Source organism: Leuresthes tenuis, unplaced genomic scaffold (assembly GCF_036924035.1).
Source record: "Leuresthes tenuis unplaced genomic scaffold, fLeuTen1.0.hap1 SCAF_24, whole genome shotgun sequence".
Lineage (NCBI taxonomy): Eukaryota > Metazoa > Chordata > Actinopteri > Atheriniformes > Atherinopsidae > Leuresthes > Leuresthes tenuis.
Genome location: NW_027325378.1, coordinates 1913234 through 1932873, shown reverse-complemented (window position 1 = coordinate 1932873; position 19640 = coordinate 1913234). Strand labels below are relative to the sequence as shown.

At 41.4% G+C, this 19640-nt stretch overlaps 1 protein-coding gene across 1 annotated transcript; it reads left to right on the top strand.

Annotated features, from left to right (window-relative positions):
• The first annotated feature begins 5065 nt into the window (after positions 1–5065).
• On the top strand, positions 5066–18526 carry nrn1a (neuritin 1a). Its single transcript, XM_072379031.1, has 3 exons — positions 5066–5366; positions 14850–14997; positions 18253–18526. Exons 1-3 carry the CDS (start codon positions 5312–5314, stop codon positions 18479–18481), a joined length of 432 nt encoding a protein of 143 aa, XP_072235132.1. The 5' UTR covers positions 5066–5311; the 3' UTR covers positions 18482–18526.
• Positions 18527–19640: the final 1114 nt, after the last annotated feature.

The following is a 19640-nucleotide window of genomic DNA, read 5'->3' as shown; positions in this document are numbered from 1 at the left end:
AGCAAGTTCACCCCAAGGTGAAGAAGCCCAGAGCTACATCTCAGACTCTACAGGCCTCAGTTAGCATGCTAAAGGTTAAAGGTCACCCCAAGGTGAAGAAGCCCAGAGCTACATCTCAGACTCTCCGGGCCTCAGTTAGCATGCTAAAGGTTAAAGGTCACCCCAAGGTGAAAAAGCCCAGAGCTACATCTCAGACTCTACAGGCCTCAGTTAGCATGCTAAAGGTTAAAGGTCACCCCAAGGTGAAAAAGCCCAGAGCTACATCTCAGACTCTACAGGCCTCAGTTAGCATGCTAAAGGTTAAAGGTCATACATCTCAGACTCTACAGGCCTCAGTTAGCATGCTAAAGGCTAAAGTTCACCCCCAGGAATAGATAAATAAATTATTGACATGCACCAGATGATCAATACACTGCTTTGGAGAATTTGTGGACATGTTATGTTCTTATGTTGTTGGTTTAATTCAAGATGACAAAAAAAAAAGGTTTGGAGTGGTTGCAGTTCTCCCTGTTCACCACCAGAGGGCACTGATGGCTCCAAGCTTCCATACAGAGTCATACTGGGGTGTCCAGTTCTGTGCCGGCTTCTGATTGGACGAGAGGAGCATGGATTGTGGTTGATGGTCAAAGTCAAAGGCAGGAAACAAGGTCAAACACACAGATACATTCAGTGTGTTTTCGTGTGTGGAACTATCTTTGTGTGTGTTTGATGTGGGTGGTCTGCATTTAAGTGGCTTTATATGAATGAGGGTCCTCACAAAGATAGAGGTATGAGTGTCTGTTTGTATTCATCATGTTGTGGGGACATAAATCTGTTTACAGAGTCGCAACGTGAATGCAGACAACACAAATCATCAAATTTTCATCTGAAGAGTCAGCGCAGTGTCCTCTGAGGTGAGGAAAGCTGTAGGTGTGTGTGTGCGTGCGCATGTGTGCGTGCACGTGTGGATTCTCCTGCTGCAGCGCTGCATCACCTCAGGGAAACATCTGTGTTATTATGCAGCAAAGAACGAGATCTGATTTGTTTCAGATTCAGCTGACGTCAGCAGGAGGAGGCCAGACCCCCCCCCCCCACACTTTGTTTGATTCAGGAACACACTTACTCACTATGGGGTGTGTGTGTCTTCAATGTCTTTAGTGCTGAAGCAACAGATAAAATCATTTATCAGTTTTTTACAGCTCAGCGGCCAAATGAGCGCCATCGGATCGGATTAAAGGCTAAATTACAGTAAAACTGAGTTATTCAGCTCATGTAGACGCCTTAATCTGACTAAAAACGGATCAGATAAGCCCCCGAAATAATCTAACAATAATAACTAAGTTGGTTTTTGTTTTTTCTTTGAAGAAACAGTTAATTTAGCAGTTTTTCATGGATCAAACATAAATACATTTATATATTTTTAGCCTAGAAGTTGCTTTTAGAAAAGTTATTAGACCGGGACCACAAATATATATAAACTGCAGCATTCTTATAACTTATTTTTCTTATTATTTTTCCAAATTTTTAGTGACTTTTCTGTAAATATCAACAGAATGTTGAATAAAATAAGCTGTTCTTTGATTATTGGTGTAATTCCACAGAGAAAAGAGTGCTGTGGGCTCCCTTCCATGTTCCTGCAGAAACGTAGACGTTAAAAACTCCTGATTTGGGTTCAAAAGTGTAATCAATACAGATTGATTGATAAAGTTAGCAGTGGAAACATAGCTGATCTTTTTCTTCACCAAGTAGTTGTTGTGCTTCAGTCTAAGTGTGTCATTTTATTTCCTAAACCTGACCAAGTATTTTTGATTCCTAAACTAAACCAAGTTGGTTTTGTTTTTTCTTTGAAGAAACAGTTCATTTAGCAGTTTTTCATGTTTCAAACATAAATACATTTAAATAGAATTAAAGAAAATATTGTGATGATCTTTTAGGTTATTCGACTACATTAATATTAACATTTCAAGCTAATGATCCACGAAACGGAGCGAATTCTTACAAATCTTTGAGTCTTGATTGGGACTCATTTCAAATTTGTGGCTGACTTCACCGGGTCGAGCCTCAGTTTTAAAAGTGCATAAATGAATGGAGGAAAAATCCTGAACACAGCAGAGACCACCGGTCCTCTGGCTGCTGGAACCAGTGGAAAGAATCGGATTAAAGGCTAAATTACAATAAGACTGAGTTATTCAGCTCATGTAGACGCCTTAGTCTGACTGAAAATTGGACCGGATCGGGTTGCTCAGAGTCGGATTAACGGGAGATAACTTGGTTGATGGCACGAAGCGTGCACATAGACGGGGAAGCACGTGGCTAAGCTCATCCCTCGCCTGCCATCTTGTCTTTGTCCCACAGCGACACACCGACCCGACGGTCCACATGATGTAAGACAAAATGTCTTCAGCCCAGGACACTTTCTGCTGTTGCTCCATGAGCCAGTTCTGGTGTGGAGCTTTATCTGAACTCATAGTGTCATAGATAATTAAACTGTGGGGGGTGCTGCAGGAGTACAGGCCACCAGAGTTGCTGTGGGGGCCTATTCGGTCCCTGGATGACCAAAGCGATGTGTCCGGATCCTTGGCACCAGGTTGAGCTTGTTTTGGTGCTTGTTGGACTCCAACTGGGCTGCTCTTTATCAGTCAGAGCCGCTACATGAGCGCCATGGGATCGGATTAATGGATAAATTACAATAAGATCGAGTTATTCAGCTCATGTAGACGCCTTAATCTGACTAAAATCGGATCGGATTAATGGATAAATTACAATAAGATCTTTCTGAATGCCTGAGTTTGTTGTTGTTGGTGGTGAAGATGTCAACAGGAAGTGGCTCTATTAGCGATAGCTGAAATGGGGACAGCGCCACCTATCGTACCGGGGTATGACATGCTTTGTGCACGTGATTCCATTCATTCACCGCCATATATCCAAGGATAATTACCCTCAGATAAGGAGCAGAACCCAACTGTAGCTGTAATCCAGTTAATCTCATCATGGAGACCCACTGATTTAATGAGCAGATAAACTCAGAGAACATCCAACAGTAGGTCAAGGTGTGACGGAGCCAAGGGGACAAAGGTCGAAGGTCAGGGTATCCCATACATCTGGACTGCTTTTAAAAGAGTTTTCATTTAATGGAAGATTCCTGAAGCCTTTCAAATAACCAGTGAACAGATTAATAAAGAAGAAACAGCTACAGAGAAATGCTAAAAGGTGCAAACAGAGAGAAACTATGATAAAAACAAGAAAAAGCTGCAGAAAAACTACGCCGAGCGCCACAGAAATGGTCGTCCAGCCTGGTTTTTCTCCCCACTGGACGGGTTCAAAACAAAGAGATTCGATCAAATTAAATTAGGAAACTTTTTAAAAAATTGGAATTAGAAAAATTTGACTCATTTTGATCTGAATGATTTTGGTTTGATATGATTCTCATTAGATTACAATTAATTGGATTGAACTGGACTTTAAGGAGCCCTGAGAGGTCATTTGTTGTGATTTCGTGCTTTATGGATAAAACTGAACTGCCACAAGATTCAATTCAGTTTTATTTATAAAGCGCCAAATCACAACAGATGTCATCTCAGGGTATTCAAAGATACAAACCGATTCAATCCAATGAATTATAATACAACCACAATACCATCAAATCCAATTAATTAAATTCTAAATTAGTCCAATTCATACAAACCCAATAAAAGAGAAGTTGCTAAGGAAACTTTAGCTTATTTTCTAAAGCGAAACATAAACTTAATCTGTGAATTTGTTTGAACCTTTGTTGAACAAACGTGAAGAAATTACTGTCATTGTCTTCACTGACAAACTTAATTGTATTTAGCAAATTCAAACAAATCATTAAGATCCGTTTTCCAAGCCCTAAAACCCCCGGAAACAACACTGAGCGGTAACCGAAGATGGAAATAAAACCGTGTGTAATACCACTGGTGACCACTAGGCGCTGGCCTCAGAGGCGCTCTGCTGCCCATTGATTTAAAAACATCTGACAGATCAATAAGATCCACTGCTTCTGATCAGTGGGCCTCTGCTCCTCAAAAATAGTTCCAGCATAAAGCTGATTTTAGGCCTAAAAGATTAAAGTCAATTCACTTTTATTAATATAGCGCCAAATTACAACAAATGTCATCCCAAGGAACTATAAATATGAATATATACATATATATATTTATATATGTATGTATAAATATGTACAATATATATATATATATATATATATATATATATATATGATCCCTGTAACCTGAGCTTCATATATTTATAGATGAAGCCATATTTAAAGGTTAAAATGTTCTTTTACTATGACTTATAAATCTATTGAATATGTGTGTGAATGTTTACAGATTAATCAGTAATGTGTGTTTTTTTTAGGATAAGTTGTTAAAAAACAACTTGAGCTAAAAATCTAGAAATATAAAAATAAACTATGATATTACAACTTTCCATGTCAGTTAAATTTAAGATTAAAGGAACATTTCTGAGCTGTGAAATGTGGCTGATTGGCTGATTATTGACGGTAAAATCTGATTAAAACGCGTCAAACACACATTTAATGTTTCACTAAATAAAAAACCCGTTGGAAAGGGGGCGTGTCCGTGCTCCAACCAATCAGAGAGCAGCCTCAGATCAGCTGGCTGTCCGAAATATTATTATTTATTTTTATTTCGTATTAATCTATGATATATATACAGTATTTAATGAATTCATATTGTAAATTAATCTTATCTAAGCTGTTTCCGTGTGTTTGGAAGGAAGAGGCCTTTCATTTTATTATCTTTTATCATCTTTTATTATCTTTTATTGGCTGATATTAAAGCATTTTATGAATTTTATGAATAAACAGAGAAAATGAACCTGCAGAAACGGTTTATTTCTGCGTTCAACAGGACTTTGAATGAGAGATTTTTACTCAGAAATGTGTGAAATTAAAAAGGAGAGAACAATAAAAGCAGAAAAAATGAAAGCGATGGATGGAGGGATGGATGGAGGGAGGATGGAGGGATGGAGGATGGAGGGATGGAGGATGGAGGGAGGGGCTTCTCCCTCCCTGTTCTTTTCTCTGTCGGGACGCGTAAAACGGTGTGAGAGCGCAGAGCGCAGCGCAGCGGAGAAGAAGAGCAGCGCGGAGCCAAGAAGCGACACGACTGAAGAGAGCAGAAGAAGAAGGAGGAGGAAGAGGAGGAGAAGCCGGGCAGCGGGCGGAGGACTCGGCCGTGTTGGATGTAGCTGTTTGCGGGTGTTTTGCGGGGAATGTGCGGCTCCTCCTCTGCGGCTCTCCAACTTTGTGAACCTGTGCTCTCATGGTGAGAGGCGGACGCAGAGGATGGGAGTAACCTGGTCCTCCAGATGCCTCGCACTCTTTCTCGCTCTTCACATAGGTGAGCAGCGCGCACGCGGCTTCTCGTTTATTTCGATTTTATTTCACAGTTTCCAGGATAATAATCAGATTTTTATCATTCATCAAATCTAATTTTCTTTCTTTAAAAACAAATTCAAACGAATTTATATTCATTTATATGTTTTCTTTTGTAATATTCATCACTTTTAGTTTTAAAAAACCTCCGCGTGCGCGTGACTTTTATCCGTTTTTAATCATTTAGTTTTTCTCTTCTAAAAATAATCTGCAGCTCTCTTTCTGGCAGCGGCTCCTCTTTTACACTCCACATTTAGAGCGTGTGACTGGCTGCGTGCGTGCATGCGTGTGCACGTGTGTGTGCGCTAACAAGGGGAATGCCCCCTCCCTCCCCCCCCTCCCCCCTCGGTTGTCCCAAACTGGAGACATTTGCAGCATTTTCTTCCTCCAGCCTGTAAATCTCTGTTTCTGTCACGGTTTAAATGTTCATTTCAGGACTAATTTCATTTATTTTTGGTCACATTCTGAGATTTTTGTTCGTGTTTTATTGCCAGAGAAGCTGAGGGGAGAAAACTGAGCGGAAGGAGGACAGAAAACCACTGAAATTGTCCCGGAAAGATGAAATAAATCACAGCAATTAGACGCTTAAAAAATGTCGGGTTTTGCGGGGTGCGTGCGGGAGCCTCGCGCCGCAGTGTGCGCGGGGCAGCGGCGTCACACCCCAAGCCGTCGGAGGACGGAAAGAAATAAAACCCTCCCTTTATTTCCATTACTATTATTGTTATTATTTAAGATAAAACAAACGAATAAAAAAATTTAAATTTATCTATTCAATTTTCTCTTTGCGCACGCGCAAAATTGCTCATGCACCAGCCTTACGCGCGCAGAAAATGACACCTTCTCTTTCGGCTTTATTAATGCTGAAGCTCGCGTGTGTCCTCGCGGGCTTTGGGTTTTCAGGCTGCTGGACCCGCAGCAGGACTTAGTCGCGTCCCTCCTGCCGGGACGCGTCTAATATCTGGAAACGGTAAACTGCGGCTCTGTGAGCAGAAACATGGAGCTGGTTGTTGTTTGGTGCTGTTGCGTTGCGTAACGCCACCGTGGAGGAGAGCCGTGCTGCGCGTGCGTGTCTGAGTGTGGCGGTGTGTGTGTGAAATGCTGAATTATTCAGGATGCAGAATCCTTCTCGGTGCTTTTGTTAGAGAGGAAACAGAAGAGAGAAAGTGAGGAGAGAAGAATAAAGAAAACAGAGAGAAATCTGCTTCTTTTAACAGAAGAGTCGAGTTAAACCGAATTAAAGCGAATTAAAGCGATTAATCATCTGATTTCAGTGTAAATTCTCGGCTTTGTTCCACCTGAATCTATAAAAAGGTTTAAAAACACTTTCAGGATCTTTAAATCTGTTAAAAACTCACAAATGTTGCACAGAATCCTCAGTTTGGAGTTTAAACACAGCTTGATATATTTTAAGCTTCTTTATTGTGGGTTTTTACGCACGGAAAATGGCCTCGTGCGTGTCGGTGGTGGGTGTGTCCGCGGCGTGAAGCTCCAACATGCTGCTTCTGGCATCCACACACTGCAGGCAACAGTGTGCGTGTGCGTGCGTGCGTGTGGAGGTGGGGTGAATGAGTGCCCGATGAGAGGCGTGAACGAAAAATAATTTACAAAGAAAATGTGTGCGCGCGTCCGTTTCGCGCGGGACCGTCCTGGTTTCCCTCACAAATAAAGCTGAAAATGTAGAAAAGGATCAGATGGATTTCTGCAGAAATTAAAATGAAAAGATAAAACGAATAAAAACAGACTTCAGACCGTGAATAAAATAAAGTTATTTTACTATTTTTATGTCCAAACTGAAAGAAAAAAATAGTTTTTATGCCTAAAACACAAAAAAAGAGCCAAAAATTAGCCAAAAAGGAGCCAAAAATGAGCCAAATTAAAGCTAAAAATGGAGTCAGATGCGTTTTAAATCTTTATTAATAATTAATGAGTCTTTATGATTCCAAACAACCAGAAGAAAGAAAGAAAGAAAGAAAGAAAGAAAGAAAGAAAGAAAGAAAGAAAGAAAGAAAGAAAGAAAGAAAGAAAGAAAGACGCAGGAATTTATATAATTTAATTCGTTTCATTCCGCTTTTTTAAAGGTTTTTCCCTCATTTTTATTCTTAATCTTAATGTTTTGAATCGAAATAAACTCGGAATGAAAGAAACGTTTTTTCAGTGAAAGAATCGATGAGCTCGCGACAGTTCCGCGTGCAGCGACATGCAGATATTAGTGAGAGATGATGTAATCCTCCAAAATGCAGAGAGACAGAGGAGGAGTTTCTCTCGTTCAGATTACATTAAAACACGTGCAGCTGGGGGGGGGGGATTCAGCATGTTTAAAGGATTTTAAACGCATAAAAACAACAAAATAACATTTTAAATCAGAATATTTTAAGAACAGCAACACATAATGTGCAGAAATAAGAGGTTAGATATTAAAAGGATGAAATAACTGTTAAAAACTGAGCTGCAAAATTTAATTTAAATTAATTTAAATAAATTAAATGAAAAAAAGAAATAGATAAAAATACATTTATTATTTATTTTTAGTTTATAGTTTATGTTGCTGTCATTATATTTTCATTCATTTCTATTACATGTAACATTATTTTATTTATAGTAAACAAAGTGATTTGTTTATAACATTAATGTAAACAAATTCATTATCAAATTAAAACTGTTCAAAAGTCCTGATTAAATATTTCCATAAAACCAGGAAGCAGCTGCAGAGATTCACTGAAACATGTTGAAACATGAACATAAACCCAGAATCTGAGGCAGAAACAGAGTTTTTATCAGTTCTCAGCAGCTTTAAAGTGAATATCTGGTCTGAGCTCCTTTATTCTCCAACACAGCCTGAACCCTCTGAGACGAGGTTTCTGTCATTTCTTTAAGGAGTCTTCAGGAATAGTTCTCCAGGCTTCTTGAAGGACACCCCAAAGCTCTTCTTTGGATGTGGGCTGCCTTTTGTTCCGTTCTCTGTCAGATGATCCCACACTGCTTCAATAATGTTGAGGTCCGGGCTCTGGGGAGGATTCATCCCTCCATAAGACCTGTTGCCACTGATTTTCAGTCCACTTCTTGTGTCATTTGGCACAGCTCAGCCTTTTCTCCCTGTTTCCCTTCCTTAAGAACGGCTTCTTGACAGCCACCCTTCCATGGAGACCATTTCTGATGAGGCTTGGGCCAACAGTAGATGGATCAGCTGAAGGTCCAGATGCATCTCTCAGGTCCTGTCAGGTCACAGCTGGATTTTTTCCTCTTTCTTAAGGACATCACTTTCAGATCCTGTTCATCTGCTGGAGATAGTTTTTTAGGCCTGACACTTCTTCTTTTGTCCTCCACTTGTCCAGTTTCCTCAAATGTTTTAAGGACACACTGCACACCATGCTGAGATATGCCAAGTTTTCAGCTAATAGCTCTTTGGGAATCACCTTGTTGCTGCAGAAATCCTATTTTCTGTCTGTCAAACTGTGTTTTCTTTGCTGTTTTTCATAGATGCAGCTAAAGAAATGGGAACAAATGATGTGTCTTTGTGACAGGCTGCTGGTAACAAAGAGCCTAAAGATCCAGTTTAAAATGGCTTCTTTGCTAAGTTGTCTGTTCTGTGTCGACACAACACTGGTTCATCCCTTGAGTTAGGAGCCTTTTTTCTGCCTGAATGCTTCATAGCTCGGAGTTCAGTGGCTGAACAAAGAAAAAACACTGAAAATGCTCAGGAACAAGGACTGAAGATGAGAGAAAAAGCAGAAAATGTCCAAAGAAAAACTGTGAAAAACTGTGAAAGAGCTTCAGAAAGCTGCAGAACTGTTGATCAGGACACTTTAAAGGTTAAAGAACTGAGGCTGGTCAGGAGCTGAATCATCATTTTATCTCACATTTATTAATAAAGTCTATTTTTTTTTAGATGCATTTATTATTTTTCCAACCAAACGATAAAAAATTGAACTACTGTAGTTTTCATGAGTTCTTCGATGGATTCAAACAGGAAAAAGTAAAAATGACTTTTATTTTATTTGACCTCCAGTATTACGACGGTTTGATGCTTCTTCTTCTTTCTTCTGCCTCCAATGAACTCTCTGAGGCCTTCGGTTTGCTGTGTGAAAACCTCCACAGCTTAGTGGTTTGACCCTTAATGTGCTGCGACAGCAGAATAAAAAATAAGATAAAATAAAAGCTTTCAGCTCCGTCTGGAACAGGCTGTGAGGTGGATCCACTTCAACTGGGCTGATTAAAGACGTTCTGATGGATAAATTAAGATTAAAGTGAGAAGATCAAATAAAAAACTGACAAATAAAGGCCCAAAAATACAGGAGAGCTCCATTATGTTTGGATGAGATACGTTAGAACAGGATCAAGCTGTTTTCTAACCTTAATGAGGTTAGAAAAAGCCTCAAAAAGGTATTTAAACATTTAAAAAGTAGAAAACAGAAGCATTCAGGATGAGAGCTGATCTCCAGTCAGTCGGACGCTGCTTCAGCCCCAAAATATGGACTTTGTGGCTCATTAAATGTGATTCAACAGTCAAAATGGGACTAATTGCAGAAATGTTGTTATTATTTATGGCACAAATTAAATTTTAACTCAGAATAAAACACAAATCATAAGAAATGATCCAACAACAGAGAAATAAGGTTTAACAGTTAAAAAAATAATGATAAATAAGTAAATGGGTCGAAGAAAATACACAATATTTAATAAAATGACTTAATAATGATGGAGTTGGGCTCATTTAGGTCCAGTCAGCATGTTTCAGCAACTTTTTATTTGATTTTTCAGATAAAAACTTTATATATTTAACTGTAATATTCAAAATAAGCTTTAAAACTGCAGTAGACAAAGTATTTAAAGTGATTTTTTTAAGGATATTGCTTTAAACGACTGATGTTTTCCATCAAGTTGGAGGAAAAGAGCTGAGAGTTAAAGTCAGGAATAAAGAACCAAAGATGCTTTTGACCGGAAATGAAACAAATCTGATAAAGAAAAGAAAATCTGATCTCTGAGAAATGAGCAGAAACAACCTGAGAATGAACAGGAAGGTTGAAGAAAAGCCAGAAAATATCCAGAAAGAGGTGAATGAACGCAGGTGAGATGGTTAAAGAGGATAATTAAGAACATTTAGTGACTCCGACCTGAAAGAAGAACTGATGAATAAAGAAGAAACTTCTTAAAAACTTAGAAACAGGAAGTGAGGGTGGAACAAAAAGAGCTCAGTTAAGGAAACAATACAGGAAGAAAACCCCAGATTGATCAACTTTGAACCTTTCAAACTTTATTCGTAGTTCAGTTTTTCATCATGAACAGATTTAAGATGAATTAATTAACTGTCCAGTGGAGGGAAGAATCCTGTTTTACTCTCTTTGTGGAGAAGTTGAGGAACCCCAGCAGATCCTTCTGCAGGATTCTGCAGGATAAACACCATGAAATGACCTCTCTGCTTATTAAAGGTCCAGTTAAAGTTAAAGTTTCTGCAAAGACACATTTAAAGAGTCACATCTGCTGCCTCCTGCTCTCTTTTCTGTCTTTTATCATAAAAACGCTGCTTACTGCAGCTGTAACATGCAGCTATTTCAGCTGAAGCTGATGGAGATCTTTCGCTGCTGCTGCAGATGTGCTGAGTTGACCCCCCCCCCCCTCGCCGTCCTCTAACAGCCGCGTCGTGTCCTACACGTCACGCTGTGTTAGTCCACAGCCTGATCGAGCGGAACCGGACAGCAGCCTCGTTATTATCCAAACCAATCAATCAGGCCGATCCCCTGCCTAACGAACCACGCTCTCTGTTAGCAGAGGTCGTGTAAAGGGGGGGTGCGGTTAGAGGCGGTGTGTGGCCGGGTGGAGGCGGTGTGCGGCCGGGTGGAGGCGGTGTGCGGCCGGGTGGAGGCGGCGTGCGGCCGGGTGGAGGCGGTGTGCGGCCGGGTGGAGGCGGCGTGCGGCCGGGTGGAGGCGGTGTGCGGCCGGGTGGAGGGGGCGTGCGGCCGGGTGGAGGCGGCGTGCGGCCGGGTGGAGGCGGCGTGTGGCCGGGTGGAGGCGGTGTGAGGCCGGGTGGAGGCGGGTGGAGGCGGCGTGTGGCCGGATGGAGGCGGCGTGCGGCCGGGTGGAGGCGGGTGGAGGCGTGGTTCCTCCTTTTGCTGATGTGACGTCAGGAGGTGGAGCGTCACTTTGTGTTTCTCCTGTTTCCACGGCAACACATTGTTTCTGCACAGGGTTTTTCCTGCAGGTTACAGATAGTTCTTACAGATCCTTTCGTGCTGCTGTGACAAGTCAATTCCCCCGTGTTCGATGAATAAAGTATAAATCTAATCTGTTTTATCTAATGAAATATGACAGAATTTTTCCACGTAATCCTCCTTTTAGAAAGTAGCTCCATCCAGGAGGAATATCAACCTGATTAAAGCAATAAAAACCTCATATATCAACATAAATGTGACCACAAGAGTGAATTTCCTGATTCGAAGAACATTATCAGGGTGTAATAATAACTGATCATTAGTTCCTTACCTTTAGCTGCTGTGAAACACCACAGAAGAAGAAGAATTAGACACAACGATGGAATATTTGGGTTATTTTTGCTCTGCCGGTGTCGTTTGCTTAAAAGGATTCAAATTTACCGACTGAGTTTGGGTTAAATTTAACCTGAAAAGCAACTTAACTGTAGCAGAATTTAGAAATGCATTAATCCTTCAACTTAAACTTCACAAATCCTCTTTTTTTTTTTATAAAAAGCCTTTTAAGGAGCCTCAGGCGATGCTGTTTAAAAGTCAAACTTTAGAATGAAATTCAGCTCCTTCTTAAAAGAACAGTCATTTTAAAGAAAAGTTCGGAAGCATTTTGGTCTAAATAACATAATAATAAATAAATATGTAGCATGTGCCAATAGTTTGTTTCCCACAGCCTCTTGGAGCAGTCAGTTGGATGATTTAAGCTAAAGCCCTGATGAATAAACCATGAAAGGACACTGAGGACTGAGGCTAACGCCACCTGGGCCTCTTCCTCCTGGCAGCTAACTCTGCATCACTGTTTTCTACCGATAAAGACAATAAACGTCACTACAATCGGACACTATCGCAAACAAACTATTCAAATGTGTCCAACTTTATGGACAAAGATACCTTTATCGGTTTGTGATGTTTTGCACACGAGCTGAACGGTGAAAAGGAAGCACAGCTATCGCTAATTCCTTATTGATCTTAGACATGGCAAAACAAAAGCAAATATCGTGCTACTGTTGCTGTTTTATGGCCGAAGAGGGCGGAGCTCAACAGAGATTGGTAGAAGAAATGTTTGACATCAGGGGCACGCGTCAGATCTGTGGCAACCTTCAGAGGTCTCCATCAGTGGGTTGGGCTGTTGTTTCTGTTGCTTAGCAACAACTCAGCTGATGATGTCACACACAGCGTCAGCAGGTAACTCAGGTGAACTGAGACAGAAACTCACAGCCAGCAGTTCAACATCTGGGCTGCAGAGACGCTCCAGGATTCCACCATCTGTTGTTAACCAGCTCTGTGATCCTCCTCCTTTACTGTTAGCGCTCTGTCTGCAGTCTCTGTCTGCCCGGATAGTCTTAAAGCTGAGCAGACAGCTGTTAGAGTTGTTCCTGCAGCCAGGTCCAGGATTCCACCATCTGTTGTTAACCAGCTCTGTGATCCTCCTCCTTTACTGTTAGCGCTCTGTCTGCAGTCTCTGTCTGCCCGGATAGTCTTAAAGCTGAGCAGAGAGCTGTTAGAGTTGTTCCTGCAGCCAGGTCCAGGATTCCACCATCTGTTGCTAACCAGCTCTGTGATCCTCCTCCTTTACTGTTAGCGCTCTGTCTGCAGTCTCTGTCTGCCCGGATAGTCTTAAAGCTGAGCAGAGAGCTGTTAGAGTTGTTCCTGCAGCCAGGTCCAGGATTCCACCATCTGTTGTTAACCAGCTCTGTGATCCTCCTCCTTTACTGTTAGCGCTCTGTCTGCAGTCTCTGTCTGCCCAGATAGTCTTAAAGCTGAGCAGAGAGCTGTTAGAGTTGTTCCTGCAGCCAGGTCCAGGATTCCACCATCTGTTGTTAACCAGCTCTGTGATCCTCCTCCTTTACTGTTAGCGCTCTGTCTGCAGTCTCTGTCTGCCCGGATAGTCTTAAAGCTGAGCAGAGAGCTGTTAGAGTTGTTCCTGCAGCCAGGTCCAGGATTCCACCATCTGTTGTTAACCAGCTCTGTGATCCTCCTCCTTTACTGTTAGCGCTCTGTCTGCAGTCTCTGTCTGCCCGGATAGTCTTAAAGCTGAGCAGAGAGCTGTTAGAGTTGTTCCTGCAGCCAGGTCTCTGCCTGATATTCCTGCTTTGTCCTCATCAGGGCTCCATGTTCGTCCATTTTATCCACCAGAGATCTCACATTTCTCCTGATGATTAAAGGAAGAAACGCTTTAAACTTCCTCCTCCTTTTCCTCCATTTTGTTCCTGCTCTGCATCCTAGACGTCTTCTCTTCAGCTCACCTTGGGGTCTTATTCCAGACTTTGGCTTTGGAAAACTCAGCTGAGGGTGGCGCCATTCTGTTGTCTGATATTTGAAAACACTAAAAACAGGAAATCAGAAAAGGTCATCTTGTAATCTGAGGATTCGAGACCCTGACATCCCTAAAATAGTTTCCGGGAAGTTTCTGAAGCTCGAAAAGATTCACACATGACTGCACTCAGAGCTCCTGTGATTTACTATAAATCACCACCTTTTGAAGGTTTTTGCATAATTTCTGGCGCAATGTTTGACCTGCAGCATCATTAACTTCCACTTATCAGCATAAAAATGAATCCATTTATGATCAGATCTCAACAGAAACTTCTTGGTGATGTTTCCATTTGGTATCTTTTACCCGTAGAGCCCAAAATCTTTCAGTTTGGGCTGAAAGTTGCAGTAGAAAGGTGTCTTTTTAAGGTGGAAATACATCCTGGGGCTGAAGGGTTGGGTAGTTTCTGTTGTTTCTGTTTTTCTTTCTTTTTGCTGTATTTTTATAAGAATGTTTGGGGTTGAAGTTATTAAGATCAGCTGTTTTTACCTCCATGCTCTCTCTGTTCTTGCATTCTGTGCTCTTCACAGGCGGATTTTCATCTTAAATTAAATCAATCTGTTTGCTGATGACGCTGTATTTTCTATCATGTGAAGTAAACAGGAATTCCACTTCCTTTAGGTCAGTTGTTACCAAACTTTTCCACCAGAACAGTCTGACTTCACAACCCCCAGGTTAGAGATCACTTCTCTACATGAAGTGTCTGTTGAATGAGTGAAGTTTTGATATCATGAGAGGAAACGTTGTTTTATTGGTGCAGAAAAAGTTTAATTATAGATATATTTTAAAAAAGAGAACAAAGAGGTTGAAGAGGCCTTTTAGCATAAGTAGATTAATTTAACCTGTTGTAATGTTGTTACTCTGGTATGAGCTACATGTCATTAAAGACATTCTTGTCTGATTCCTCCCCCTTTCTTCCCCTTCCTCCCCCCTGCAGTCGCTGTGTTGCAGACGGCGCTGGTCAGTGCTGGTCAATGTGATTCTGTGTTTAAGGGTTTCTCGGACTGTCTGATTCAGTTGGGGGACAACATGGCCAACTATCCCCAGGACCTGGACGACAGGGAGAACCTGCACAAGATCTGCAAGTAGGTGTTACACAGCAACAGACAATGCTCCTCACCCAGCCTCTTTTCCCCTCACAATCACTTCAAATGCTGCAAAACTACACAACAGTCAATGGAAGAAATGAGAGCTTTTAAGGTCGACTTTTCTTTGCATCCCAGAGATCCATCACAAATGTGCTAAAATGCACATAAAGTATAATATAAAGTATTTAAGTGTTTCCTTTTTTCCACAAGCAAAGACTTTCAAAACTTTCCTCCCGTAAAAAGACACGAAGCAGCCACACAAATTGTTTTATGTCATTGACAACAAAAGACGATTTTTCAAGCGATTTCAAAGTAGTTTGAATGAAAGAGAGTTCGGTCGTTTGGTGTCAGGCTGTTTTAAGGCGTTTCTTTCTCACATCACACGTTTTCGTCTTGTTTCGTGCAAATTGTGTCGTTCAGTGACTCATTCAACACGTGCGCTGTGGTCACTTCCAAACAGGAAGCAGGGGAAGCTGCGGCTGAGAGTAACCATGGCGACGAGGCTAAAAAACATGCGCACGGTTCAGCTGGACGGTCGCGTTCACATCCAACAGTGCAGCTGTGGCTAAAAGCTGCTCATCGGTCGACTTCGCTGCTGTTAGGAATTTTCACCAGGTGCATGATGGGAAATAATCTCAGACAAATCTAGTTGTTGTCTTATAAATAGTGACCCTTGTGAGATCTGGAGTCTTTGTGAAATCTTTAATCTGTGAATTAAAACTCAGTGACTTTGTCTTTAGATGTGAGTTTAAAGTTGTGTCGTCTCCGGGAAGCGAAGGTTTGTTGTTATAAAGGAGGAGGCGGCGTCTTGTGTCTGTTGTGAATATAACAGAAGTCAAAGTAGGAAGTCGGGTAACTGAGATGAGGATCAATGGGTCAACAACTTTGGCAACAGCTTGTTTTTCTGGAAAACTGGCATCACAGAAAGTATCCTTTAGCAACAGATTCAATGCGCCATATAAAACCGGTTTAATGTTCTGAAACTGTCATCTTTTCCTAAACCTAACCAAGTACTTTTAAAGCCAAAATGTGGATAAAAACAAATATCCTGATATTTTTGGATTTATAATCTCACTGCATCTCCAGACTAAAGTTCAAACTTGTATTTAGTTATTTTTCAGAAAATAACTATTAATAATTTGGTTTTTTTAGATTTTTTTGTTAGAGAAAAATCATAGTTAAATTATATTTATGAACTTTTTATTTTGCTCTCGGGAGCTTTTAACCAATGAAAATAAATGATAATTAAATAGATTATTCTCTGGGGCTCATCATGTCCAGGTTGTGGCTGTGAAAGCAGTCTGATCAATAACAGCCACATCAGCGGGAGCTTCTTTTGACCTTTTATTTGTAGATGTGCACGTGCTGAGTTTGAGGCTGACTGGAACATATTCATGGTGCTGCCACCTTTTGTTGCAGCTGATTTGTGACGGATTTAGCTGCGATACTTTCCATCTTCGGTGACCCAGCGAGCTCCAGATACAAAAACATGCAAAGGAGCGTTTTCTGTATCTTTTATGTGAAAGAAACTCATTAAAAAAAGAAGATAACATGGAGGAGTCTTAGAATAATATAACAATTTATGCTCTATATACATCTCATGAGTGAGAACTCGAGATCTAATCCCCCCGATTATAATGAATTAGCAGTAAATTGTGTAAATATGTGATTTAAAGGCAGGAAAACATCATGGAATCACATAAAAATGAGAGGTTAGAGGTCATAGCTTGAAGGAGCTGAATAAATCGCTCCAGTTTGGGTTTGTTTTCTAGCATTTCTTTTCGAGCATTTCTTTGTTTTACACATTTAATATTTAATCCTTTTAACTTTGCACTGAGAAAAAAGCAAAGAAAAAATGTTTCTTTGCATCTTTTAATCTACTTTTGACAATAATAATCAGAATCAAAGCTAAAAGTGATGTCATTCTTTTAGCTTTACGTACCTGAAGCAACTTTTAGAGACGGTTCAGGTAGGTTCACTTCCACTAACCTGAGTACAGTCAGTGAATAAAGGCAGAGCAGGACGTTAGAGGGTTAAAGGAAGGCAGAAATCCTTGTTTTTACTCAGTTTTCACCAAATATTTGAAGGCAGTGTTTACACTGAGCCTCTAACACAGAGAAAAGAATATGAGTGATTCAACCACAGCCCCTGAGGGAGGAAATGGGGTCTTATGGGGGGTGCAGTTAGTGGGGGAGTGTGCACATGTGCAGCCCCCCCCCCACTTGCTTTAATCCTCAGCTCACACCACCACCTAAACCGGGTGGGCACCAGATGGCACACTGCAGCAAGGAGCCCCCCACATCTCCACACATGACTTTTTAATTCAGTGACAGCTCCATCACAACGGAGTCGAGGCGTGGCGGGAGGCGGCGTTAATACGCCTCCACACACACACACACGCGTTAATTGCTTTGAGAAGGAGTTTCGACACGGTTTGGTTCAAGAGGTCAACATCAATAAGAGCAGATTGGAAGATTGGATTAGATACGCTCGGTGTGTGCGTTTCAGCGGGCTGGTGTCATCTTTACATTAACTGGAACCGAGCTGGACAAAGACGATTAAAAAGGGAGGGAGGGAGACAAAGAAAAAATAGGAAAATGCACATGAAGAAGAAAAGAGAGGCAGGAATCAGCAAAGAGAAGCTCGAGAGAACGTATGGAAGATGCCTCGGTATGAATAAAACATCAAACCAGCCGAGAGTGAAGGAAAACTGAAGCAGGGAGTTTCAAAAAAGAGGGTAATGGGAGGAAATAAAAGGAAGAAGGAGGGTAGGAAAGGATGGAAAATATTAAAGTACTTTTACTTGCTTTAAGAAAACCAAACGAAAAAGCTTTCGTCCCAAACAGGAGTTGGACGTAAACAGAGAAGGTTGTAGATCAAAGGAAGTTTGAATCTTTAAAAGCCATTTTATGGACCTTCCACAACGTTTCAGAGTCAGTCCATAAAACATCACGTTTGCTTTCACACATTTAGAGAAGACTCTGAGCTGAGAGTCATCTGGCTTGTTTTTCGGTCTTAAGTTTGTCTCTTTTTGTCCAATATTGATGGAAAACACGGTGCAGTTATTTGTTTGGAACATATAAACCAGGCGAAGTCCACCGGCTGTGTCCTCGTAAGCTTTTTCCCTGCGTTGCCAGATTCTGGGACGACTCCCACTCTTGGCTCTTCCTGACAACTTGATGCATTCAAGCTAGCCTCCCACTGCAGTCCAAAGCTTGTGGTGTTAACGCTTGCTGTGTTTTCTCTTGCCAGTTACTGGGATAACTTCCATTCCTGTGCCACGACGGCGCTGGCGGACTGCCAAGAGGGAGCGACGGACCTCTGGGATAAACTGAAAAAGGAATCCCGCAACCTGAATTTCCGTGGGAGTTTGTTTGAACTCTGTGGCGGCGGCAATGGAGCCCCGAGATCTGCCGACACCAGGGGCTTCATCTTGGTCCTCACCACACTGCCCACCGTACTGACTTGGCTGGCGTTTTAACAGAAACAAAAAGAAACCTAGAAACACAGAGTAAATAAAAAGAAAACCAGAGCGTTAGCTACACCTCCATACTGAAAATACAACCCCGAGGACTAAGTTTGAATTAATTACAAGAAAAAACACCCAAATCGGATTTTTACTGCTTCATCACAGAACGGTGACCTGGTTTACCCTCTGGGACCTTTGTGGGCCGTCCTCCTGGAGTCCTCAGCCAATCACAGACTGACCTGACCCACAGGTCGATCACATGAAATATTCAATACGCCACTGAGCTGAAATAAAGACATTAATAAAATTTTGATGGATTCTTGCCCGCTTACAGTTGTGGAATTACATAGTATTAAAGTCAACCATGCATTATTGATGTTTAGTAGGCTAGTCCTGGACAGCATTATGTGACTGCTGGGCACTGACACAGTACCAGGCTATATATTAGGGTTCCATATAGCCTAAGGTACTAATTCATGTGTCGTGCAAGACCAAGCGGTACTCCACAGAATCAATAAGACAAGCCAAGGCATCGAGCCCATTTTAGATCTGTCGCCTCGTTTTCACTACAGACAGCTTTTTCCCTTGTTTTTAATGGCACTAAGTTGACTCAGTTGACCGTGGTAAATGTGATGAACTGGATGCTTGATGGTGATATAGACTAATGTTTGTTCTGGTGTTGGCTGTTATTGTGCAGGGCCATGGTCACACCGGCTGTGGCGCCGTCAGAATGGGTAGCAAAGACGGATTAGCGTAACGTCCTCTTGCACAGGTCGACTTTTACAGGCATGAAGCAAAGCTGCAATAGCGGAGATGACCTTTGACCCTTGCGGCATGACTTCCAACTTTAGTGTTTTACATTTTGTTCTGATGTTTTACATTCGGTTAACATGAAAAAAACATCCCATTCTGACAGTGTCTGGTGTGATCATAGCCTTTTATCCACACCTCTGCGGTGTGGGGAGTAGTCCAGTGTAAAGCCTGCTTATATTTAAAGAGCAGAATGATGTTAGAATGATGTTAACCTGCATGTTATCAACTCAATTTCAGGAAATGGGCACGTGACTCTGAAATGCTGACGATTGTAACACTCTCAAGTGATAGTCATTTAAAACTAGCAAGGCTAGCCCAGCTAATCAGAACTAAATTTTACCTGATAATCTGCATCAGT

What these genes read in the sequence shown, in the direction of transcription:
- nrn1a (XM_072379031.1), top strand. Translation starts at nt 5,312, where the DNA reads ATGGGAGTAACCTGGTCCTCCAGATGCCTCGCACTCTTTCTCGCTCTT. An exon ending in CTTTCTCGCTCTTCACATAG is followed by an intron (nt 5,367 to 14,849) that starts GTGAGCAGCGCG and finishes TCCCCCCTGCAG; the next exon opens with TCGCTGTGTTGCAGACGGCG. An exon ending in AACCTGCACAAGATCTGCAA is followed by an intron (nt 14,998 to 18,252) that starts GTAGGTGTTACA and finishes TTCTCTTGCCAG; the next exon opens with TTACTGGGATAACTTCCATT.